General features: G+C 40.7%; 1 protein-coding gene and 1 long non-coding RNA gene across 4 annotated transcripts; one reads left to right on the forward strand and one right to left on the reverse strand.

Moving 5' to 3' along the window:
- Positions 1-1,251: 1,251 nt before the first annotated feature.
- On the reverse strand, positions 1,252-2,811 carry LOC110525301. 2 transcript variants are annotated; one of them, XR_005052023.1, is made up of 3 exons: positions 2,594-2,811; positions 1,908-1,982; positions 1,252-1,442 (listed from the first exon to the last, which is right to left on the reverse strand). It is a non-coding gene; the product is annotated as an uncharacterized LOC110525301 (long non-coding RNA). The 2 variants fall into 2 exon arrangements; XR_002473733.2 differs by having other exon boundaries at positions 1,512-1,982.
- An 856-nt stretch (positions 2,812-3,667) lies between these two features.
- LOC110525299 (nuclear receptor subfamily 2 group F member 1-A) lies at positions 3,668-10,019 on the forward strand. 2 transcript variants are annotated; one of them, XM_021605307.2, is made up of 3 exons: positions 3,668-4,181; positions 5,451-5,978; positions 9,206-10,019. In XM_021605307.2, exons 1-3 carry the CDS (start codon positions 3,746-3,748, stop codon positions 9,478-9,480), a joined length of 1,239 nt encoding a protein of 412 aa, XP_021460982.1. In that variant the 5' UTR covers positions 3,668-3,745; the 3' UTR covers positions 9,481-10,019. The 2 variants fall into 2 exon arrangements, with proteins under 2 accessions (XP_021460982.1, XP_021460983.1); XM_021605308.2 differs by having other exon boundaries at positions 5,454-5,978; positions 9,206-9,585.
- Positions 10,020-10,234: the final 215 nt, after the last annotated feature.

A 10,234-nucleotide genomic window follows, 5' to 3' on the forward strand; every position in this document is an offset into this window, starting at 1 on the left:
CCGTGTTCACGAAGTAGGAGGTCAAACTATCATGGCCTTTTATTGCTTTCACAACTGGTCCAAGAATTCATAACGCTCGATTGACTACTTGCAGAAGCGAAAACGTGTTTATGGGGTGCAGTTGCCCTGACATTTATTTATTTGTTATACAAACGGTTAGAGAGAGACCGCATCACTTGGAAATTAGCCTAATTTAGCCTATGTTTTTAAATATATTTGAAGCCCACGTAGGCCTATATCTAATCTATTTTAACCTCTAACTCACGGTAGATGCTCAGCAAACCATATGCATGATCTGATTCATATAGGCCACATGTGCAAATATAGCCTATACTGCACTGCGAATGGCATTTGATATTTTTGGTAATAACACATAATTATGTCACATAATTATATTTATATGCGTCTTGTTTTAGGGAATATAGGCTAACTCAAACTATAACATAGACATTAATAGTAAGTTCCTGCCATGTGGAACTTCAAGTGGCATTTATAGCATCAACTTAAAATCTGAGACACAAGGGAATCGAAGTTTAATATAGTCTCGCCAAAATCGTATTTCATATAGGCCTAGCCTATGCTTTTGTCAGTATTATCGCTCGATGTAAGTTGTGTGTATGCATCAATTATCTACCAAATAATCGTAAAAACTGCTTTTAAATTGACAAAATATATTCTGCTTATCTCACATAGTGGGGTTGAAAATGTATCTGCAAACTTTGCAATTAAATAATAATCATTTGATTATCATGAATGCCCTACATTTTCATATGACTAAACAAAACAGACAGAAAGTGTTCCAAGAACTATCGTCATTCCTGTACTATGCCTCACCAGCTCAGTCGTATAAATGTCCTTTAATCCGTTGAAACTATCGATGAGAAACCGGCTGCTATCGATGTTTTCATTATGTGATCGTACAACAAATAGCCTTGCACAGGTGAGATGCACATAACCTGGAAAGGGTTCCCTGAATTGCGGTAACAGCATCAACGATGTTCGTATATATTGCTGACGACAGTTTTAAACGGAGAAACGGGTTCGCAAATCAGTAAAGATGTCAAGGAAAGGACAGTTAAAAAGTTTCACCCTGGAATGTAGCCTAACAGTGCTTGTTTGACATTTAGACAGATAAACTAGATAACGGTTGCCTACATGGGTTGCATGGTAGTGTAGCGAGGCTAGAATGTATTGTTCATTCCTTTAGAGCTTCTTGTGAATAGGTGGAAGATAAATAAATGTTGTACTTGCCAAATTCAGGTACCGATGTTTCCCATCCACTATAGCCTAATAGTTGTCGCTGAGTGCTTCTTCTTTTAATACCCTGCTGTCCACGTTCTCTTTTTCTCTCCTGTTTTCGTGCTATAGCCTTCTTCTCGCTGCTCTCATTCACTGTCACCCCTCTCTCTCTTTCTCTCTCTCCGTCCAGCTCTCTTCCCGATCTGTGGAGTAAAATCTTAATGATACACTTACAGAAAATTCTTTGTCCATTTTAATCTTATTCGTTTCACCTTTTCAAAGAGCTGGAGACATGACCGGGAGTCTCCGTGCAGTGTCCGAGACAGGGACGGGAAGAGTTCTGTTGTTGAATACTTAAAAACACCCATTCCTCCTATGCGTTAACAAGGGGGGTACTTGCATATTTGCGCTCCATTATCTTTTAATAGCTGACTACACTCGGACAGACATAACAAAGGTATTCATAAACTATTCACTTTATTTTCACATACCCTATACTCTATTTAAGTTCGGCTATTATGGGATGCATGTCGGCGCACCAGGCTTGTAAGCACACTGAATACACTTCTGGTGGCTTTGGTTACCATGTGGGCGAAATGTTGTCATATTCAAACTACCCCGTGTCAATGTTATTTGTGCTAAGTTCCACTCATTTTAAGTGATTTTACCCTGGAATGTCTTTCCTAAATCTACAAAACAGGCACCAGCTGCTCCGTTTGAAATCTCCATCAGGAACACAGTATCTGTAAAAATATAAATAAAAAGAAAGCAATTTTCATGAGTTTATTTCTTGTCTTTATGATTTTACAAAGTTGATAAGAATACTACATGCATGATCACAGTGAGTTATGCATTACTATGTGGATGTAATTGTATACTGTACGCTAGATGGCAGACCGATCCAGACATTTTTGAGTTGGAGACGCATGCAGGCTTCAGTATCCACATGCAAAAAGCCGGAATTCCCGTGCAATTTTCAAACAACTTGACATGATTTTGAATTATTGTCATTATAAAACATAATATGACACCCGTTCAGTGATTGTGTAGGCCTTAAAACCTCAACTGTTATAGAGTATTTGTTATTTGTCGATGTAATTTTGAGATTCGCTGGCGCCATCGCACCCTGTCTGCCTATTCTAACACGAATTATCTATTATGCAGAATTTCTTACATATTATGTTTTCCTAATTTGATCCAGTAACTTTGGACCCGAATTTTGACAATGTAAATGTAAAGTTGAAGCATATACAGTATTACACACCACCAAATGCTGTAGGCTATAATAAAACACACGATACATCAATAATAATGTCCCCCGCATGTATAATGAATATGGTAGTCCCAAACAAACCCTTTAAAACTTTGAGGAATTCTATGCCAGTCCCTTTCGCCTAGCACGTTTGTTTATTTCACGTGCACAAAGCTTTGTCCTCGCTTTTACCCTTATTTCGGCCATTCTATCCAGGGTTTCCTCCTCTGTTTGTGACAATAGACTAATACTAATCAGGTTTCAAAGTAAATAGCAGCGCAGGGCGAGCTCAATGTAAATTGTGCTTGTCAGAGACCCCAGTCGTAGGTAGCAAGGAACCAGGACTCTAACCAATGGAGAGAAAGAGGCTTGGCTAACCTTAGCCTCCCATTTTCTCTCTCTCCCCTCAATGCAGGGCTCTGGCCAGTCAGTCGCCTTTGATTATCAGTTGCCAGCAGCCCCTCTCTTGGCTCCTTGACACGAGCACCATATAAGGCGTAGCGATCTCCATAGAAACGTGTCAGTTTCAATAGTAGTGTCAAAGTTCACTATATACAGACATTCGCGCAGATCCCCGTTTCGGAAACATTGCTCTGCTGGTCTTCCCGTTTAAACGCATTCAATTTTGGGGCTCTCCTTCTTGCATATTCTATTAGTTGTTGTTTTTTGTTTTTTTTATCTTTTTGCCTTCGCTCCATTGTACTGGAGAGGTGAAACTACACGGGCACTTCGGCGACGCGGTCTTTTTGCTGGTCGAAATGAAATGTATTTAAGAATATAGATGTAAAATTCCGCTCTTCAGTTTTTCCTCCCCTCCAACAGCGAAGACGGGAGTAAGGAGCGAGGAAGAAAGGAGAAGGGAATTTATTTCTCGCAGCACTTTGGATCGCATCTATTTTATGTTCGTTTCTACGCCCATGTGAATCGCTCCTGCCTCCTTTCTGGCTATTTTATAACGAACAGCATTTTTTTTTGTTACGGCTGGCTCGCTTTTTCTTCAAGATTGGGTTCCTGAATGGCTGACTGCAATTTACATTGGAACTGGCCTCCCGATACTTGCATATCCTGATCGGGTGCCTATTCTATCGCCTCCTGTATTTTCAATGTATTGATCGTGTTCTGCTCCCTTCTTTCTCTTATGAGATTGTTTTTTCCGATTTGACTTTGCACTGTTGTGTTTGAGATATTTTTTCTCCCCTTGCTTTATAAATCCCAGCGATCCGTTCGCTTTATAGCACTTTCCGGGCCCGAGATATGGCAATGGTAGTTAGCGTCTGGCGAGATCCGCAGGAAGACGTGGTCGGAGGACCTCCAAGCGGCCCCAATCCAGCAACTCAGCCGGCGAGGGAGCAACAGCAGGCGGCGTCGGCAGCACCGCACACTCCGCAGACCCCAAGTCAGCCAGGACCCCCGTCAACACCAGGGACTGCTGGAGACAAGGGGAGTCAGAATTCTGGACAGAGTGGCGCACAGCATATAGAATGTGTTGTTTGCGGAGACAAATCGAGCGGCAAGCACTATGGTCAGTTCACCTGCGAGGGATGCAAAAGTTTCTTCAAGAGGAGTGTCCGAAGGAACTTAACGTATACATGTCGTGCCAATAGGAACTGTCCCATTGACCAACACCACCGAAATCAGTGCCAATACTGTCGGCTGAAGAAATGTTTAAAAGTGGGAATGCGGCGGGAAGGTGAATATCTTTTTTTAATGGCACTTATGATGATGCGTACTACGTTTCATTGACAACTAGGGCTGCCATGTTGCATAAAAGGTCACATACATACGGCTGAGCACATTGCACAACCATGTTTTTTGAGGGGATGTGTATGTGTGCGCATTTAGCTTATAGAGAGGGTCAAATGCAATGCAGCTACAAAAGATAGGGAACCGGTACGAGTCGTAGGCTAAAACAAAGCAGCTGTTTATTTGGCTGTGTGTGTGTGTGTGTGTGTGTGTGTGTGTGTGTGTGTGAGAGAGAGAGAGAGAGAGAGAGAGAGAGAGAGAGAGAGAGAGAGAGAGAGAGAGATAACATGCATGCTAATGCACGTCCTTACATGTGTAGTGATAGACTTGTGTTTGGTTTGTCTGTGCTTTAAGGCGAACAGACAACATAACCACATCGTCTCCCTGTTCCATATGCTGACTAGACAGATTAAGCAGTTTGAGCAGGCTGACGTTAATGCTAGAGAATTTGTGTGGTACACATTTGTTTAGCCTCGTAATGTATGATAGGCCGTAACTTTCCCTCTCTTTGGAGCACAAATTATAGCAAAACACGTATTTTAAATTAACCACCAAATTACCATACATGTTATTTAATATTATCCCCCCAAAATATTGTCAACAAAAATACAATTAGACCAATTATACTTAATGCACATTGTTAAAAGATTCTTCCTCGACTGAACTATAGACTTAGAAGGCGTTTACTCTTATTGTGCTTGTTATATTTTTGCCACTCTTCTTCAGTGCAGCATAACACATATGTAATGGAGGAATACATTAGACGAAATGAAACTGACACATGGGCTGCAGTGAACAACTAGATGTAGCATAGGTCTAAATGGCATTGTAGGCCTGTATTAAAGCATCCGTTATGTTAGATATTTTAAATGTGTGTGTGTGTGTGTGTGTGTGTGTGTGTGTGTGTGTGTGTGTGTGTGTGTGTGTGTTAATCTAGATGCGTGCCTAGTCGATACTTATGTATAAAGTGCAACACTTAGCATGTAGGCTACGGTCACTCTTAGATAATGAAAATATGATTATTTATTTAAACAACACACAATCTTACACACTATGTAATGTACAGTTTGAACTAGATTGTGATGGGAAATGTTACTCCCTTATCTCAGAGCAGAAAACACTAGCTTGCCTAATGCTTCTCGGCATAGGTTGCACATGCAACAATGTTCATCAGTTCTGGATGCACATTTCCTCTCCTTCTCTTTCTTTTTGTCAGCGGTTCAGCGAGGACGAATGCCTCCAACCCAGCCGAACCCAGGGCAGTACGGGCTGACGAACGGGGACCCTCTGAACGGCCATTGCTATCTCTCCGGATACATCTCGTTATTGCTTCGGGCTGAGCCTTACCCGACGTCCCGATATGGAAGCCAATGCATGCAGCCCAACAATATCATGGGTATTGAGAACATATGCGAGCTGGCAGCTCGCTTGCTCTTCAGCGCCGTGGAATGGGCGAGGAACATCCCTTTCTTTCCAGATCTGCAGATCACCGACCAGGTGTCCCTTCTCAGGCTGACGTGGAGCGAATTGTTTGTGCTAAACGCGGCTCAGTGCTCCATGCCTTTGCATGTGGCCCCTCTGCTCGCCGCGGCAGGCCTCCACGCTTCTCCAATGTCTGCGGACCGAGTCGTGGCTTTCATGGATCACATTCGAATCTTCCAGGAGCAGGTTGAGAAGCTCAAGGCCCTCCACGTTGACTCGGCAGAGTACAGCTGCATCAAGGCGATAGTACTCTTCACATCAGGTGAGTGTTTCCCATGCCGCTGCTGAGGCCTCCTCTGTAATAGGCGGGCAGTGAGGGGGTAGACAGGGAGAACAACACTGACACAGAGGCCATGGCTGTTTAGTGCAGGCTACTCCATGCTCTTTTGACAATGGCTTGCTGCAAATATCCACAGTGATACATTTTGTGTGTTACTCAGAGCATAAGAGAAGTAAACAAACCGACTTTCAAAAACGTAATTTGTATGTGTATTTTACTCCCACGTAGGAATAGATTGAAAGACAATATACTATTTAATAACTGTGGGACAGTATAAAAAGTGAATCACATTACATTTTGTATAAGTCTGGTCTACAGAAGTGTTTGGTCTATGTAACAGGCGTTTTTATAATACATGATATGCATAAAGAAAGGCAGAATTGCGGTGTGACACCTGATGTAGGCTATGTACGAGTTGCGGCACATATTTTCCTGTTTTGCGCGCACAAACATGTGTCTTGGGAAAACAGGAAATAATCCCTAGCTGCCTATTCAAATAAATACTGATTAAATAGCCTAATGTGTCATTGTTTTACTCTGCTATACATTTCTGTCAGAACAACAGTATGCTTGAGATAGATTCGGAATGTATTTAGTTTAAAGATATTTCCTCTCACAATTATTTTCTTGTAAAATATTAGAATCCCACATTTTGAAAAGAAGGCATAGTCTACATATGACCGGTCATTACTAGATCTGGCTGAGCCAAGGTCACCGTTCCTGTCGCGTGTAATAATATAGATATTTGGGGTTTGATTGTGGACACTTGCTGCCATTACCATTTGCAAGCAGTCGCATAAGGATAATGGAGAATAAGTAGGCCTAGTGGATAAGAAGCCTAAATCGACCGTGACTCAAAAGAGCTCTTATGTGGCTCTTTTGAAGTGAACAAATTCTCATTAAATAGCATTATTTCAATCAATACATTTCACAATTAAGTACCATTTTGAACATCATTGTGTTTTGTAATATGTGTTTTTATTTTATTTTCTAGAACATATTTTCACTCTCGATGTCCTCAAAAAACACTATGCTTGGTGACCACCTATAGCCTAGCCTAAAGTAGCCTAGCATTAGCATCTTTACTGAATTATAGCCTATTAAATATATCCTATAGCCTACTCTGAATAGCTAAATATATTTCCTTTCATATTATATTATATTATGCATATTATATTATGTTATAGGCTATTATATTATTAGCCATATCCATATAAAGTATTTTGTAATGATTATTTTTTAAATCGTGAGGATTGTATAGCCTACAGACAGGTTGAGTGACCAGTGAACATGTTTTGACCATGGCCAATAAACCTCCTCTAGTCCTCTAGTTTGCCCTCCTTAGTGACATGAAGACCTTACCACTGCCTTTTCTGCCCGTGAGGACATTTCTGTCCTTAGCATACAAACATTATATTCTCGTTTTGTAGGCCTACATGTGACTGTGCCCTTTTAGGCACATTTATATGACCAATCAAGCCCTCCTGGTTTACCTATAGCCTACCTTTGCTAATGCGAATTTATGTTTTTTTCTATTTTTTTCTAGGCTGTTAGTCATTAACATAACATGACGACATTGTGTGCCTTGCTCCAAGTTGTTGTTACGTTATTAGGCTATATCCAATTTAACATAAAATACAACTACAGAGATAGTTGTTTAAGATGACTAGATTTAACCTTGGTTCTGTCCATTTTAGCAAGAGGCAACATGCGTAACAAACTATAGTTGTAGTCAAGGTTTACTGTGTTGACATTTATTTATTTTTTCAGAAATGAAACCCATAGGGGTAGCCTAGTTTAGGTCGTTGTGTTCTTATGATTCATATTATGTCCAGTTATGCATTGTAGGATATTTTTCATAATCTGTTTTCACATACTTATTCAATGTGAATCTATGAAATAGATGTCTTTATGTGCAGATATTTTCAGGTTGTATTATGACGCAAGGGTTAGTTCTATGTTTTGTGAACTATGGGGTACCCTTTCACGAGCTTTCTTTTGGCTCATGCATTCGCTGAAGCTCAGTCGTCGATATGATTTGAGCTTAATCATTGTGTTTCACAAGTTTATATTTGCAAGATGTTTTAAAACGTAATTTATTTCGCCCTGATTAATTGTTTTATGTTTTAAATATAGACTATCAAAGTTAATCCAAACGGATTTGGGACTGTGTTGCCTCGTCTAAGATCATATAGTAAATCAACCCAAGATCTCCGCGTTGGCCCCGCGCAGTCCGTGAGTTCATAAGGTTATTGTGTCTGGTCGTAGTGAGTTATCGCCCTGAGAAATCAAGATGAGATTTAAAAGCCTCTCGGATACCATTGTCCGGTGTTTAATGTATTGTTACAAAGCAATGGCTTAATACAAAATCGTCAGGCCTATGCATAACGGTCCAAATTATGCTTGGCCCTGCACAGCCGTTTAATGCAGATTTCTAGGCACAGCAGTATGCCGTGGCCTGTGCGATAAACAGTTTCGTTTGTAGACTACTATGCACAAACATATCTGAAGACATTAACGTTGAGTGCATTTCTCCATTTAGGCCAATGTGCAATGAACAACCCCCGACTATATAGGCTACGAACAAAACACATGTCGCATGTGTTGTTGTGCTGGCTCCTTTTCGTATTTTTACGTGTTTTTTGCGCGACTATTGACCTCACCCCTGCTAATAAATGTGATTGCTTCCAGGGCCTTTACTAGGCTACATTGAAAAACAGGCCAAGCATGGTATATCAAGAAAAGAGCGGTGAAATGTCTTAACAGTTTATCGAGAGTAGCTTAATTAGGTCATATTATAACCATTGCAATTTCACTTTCATCAATGTATTTTATACGTTTCCATTGAATTGTGTCCCCTGAGTCAGAAACCACGAGTGGGCCTGCCTTCCTTTCCCCCTGCTCCCTCGATTGGAACTGCAAAACGCTATACAATAAATAGGCTTATGCTGCACACCATTTCCCATGCCCGTTAGCTGCATATTCTTTGTTTTGATTGGTTTATGAACGTGTAGAGGTATCTGCCTCTATGTGGTGCGTTCCCCACTTCAACAGATCGCCCTTGTTTATTCTATATGACAGTTCCTCTTACTCAAGGTGACGTAGCATGTTTGGGCAGTGTGTTTGTTAATTTCACTTTGTCAATAACACGTAACGTTGATGTTGAACGATAACCAGGGTTCTTTTGTGTTTCTCTTTTGCCTGCACAGACGCTTGCGGCCTGTCAGATGCGGCTCACATCGAAAGCCTGCAGGAGAAGTCTCAGTGCGCCCTGGAGGAATACGTGAGGAGCCAGTACCCTAACCAGCCCAGCCGCTTTGGCAAGCTCTTGCTGCGGCTTCCATCTCTCCGCACCGTCTCCTCATCGGTAATTGAGCAGCTGTTCTTCGTCCGCTTGGTAGGTAAAACCCCTATTGAAACGCTCATCAGGGATATGCTATTATCCGGGAGCAGCTTCAACTGGCCTTACATGTCCATCCAATGATCCGAATGAGAGTGACAAAAAGAGAGAAAAAGGACCAAAATTCAGCATCCCGTACAAGAAGACTATATATAGGACATTTTCTGAACATATTGGAAGACATGACATGTTGTTGTTTTTTTGTCTTCTGGGACTAAGATCTGAGATGGAATACGTTATGTACAGAAAATATGGAACTGGACTTACACCTGTTTAAATCCACTCTCATCTTCAAGAACAGTACTCTTCATTTTGTAAAATACTAGTCTTTATTTTCCTTTTTTGTAAAAAAAAACAAACAAACAAATAAAATGAAAAACAAGACTTAGCGGGAAAATAATGTTTCCAAGCAATTATAAGAAATGTCCTGTGTCTATGTACCCCTCTGTTTTGTATTTTTTCTGGTTCTAAACCAGCTTTTCTGTGATTCTATACTAATAATTTTTATATAACCTTTTGCTTCTTATTATGAGTGCGATATATATGTTGTCGAAGCTACGTTCTCCGAGAATTAAAAGTTGAAGTGGGAATTTAAAACAGAAAAATAAAGAAATTTAGACAAATAAGATACAAGTCTAATCGCTATGACAATATCACTACTGATGGTTGAACTATGGACCTGCAACAGCAGACCGACCTCGTGGACATTTTGACGAGAGGACGTCTTGCTCCTGGTTATGAGTGTTTGAGGAGTCGATCATCAGTCAAAGGAGAGACATGAAAATCAAAAGCACTTTTAATATATCATTTCAAATACATTTTCTTTGTTTAGTCTTGA

The sequence above is a fragment of the Oncorhynchus mykiss genome, chromosome 6 (genome assembly GCF_013265735.2).
Source record: "Oncorhynchus mykiss isolate Arlee chromosome 6, USDA_OmykA_1.1, whole genome shotgun sequence".
Classification (NCBI taxonomy): Eukaryota; Metazoa; Chordata; class Actinopteri; order Salmoniformes; family Salmonidae; genus Oncorhynchus; species Oncorhynchus mykiss.

Bases quoted from the DNA above. Each gene is read 5' to 3' on its own strand.
- LOC110525299 (XM_021605307.2), top strand. From the start codon at position 3,746: ATGGCAATGGTAGTTAGCGTCTGGCGAGATCCGCAGGAAGACGTGGTC. The intron at 4,182-5,450 runs GTGAATATCTTT...TCTTTTTGTCAG, and splicing joins AGTGGGAATGCGGCGGGAAG to CGGTTCAGCGAGGACGAATG. The intron at 5,979-9,205 runs GTGAGTGTTTCC...TTGCCTGCACAG, and splicing joins GATAGTACTCTTCACATCAG to ACGCTTGCGGCCTGTCAGAT.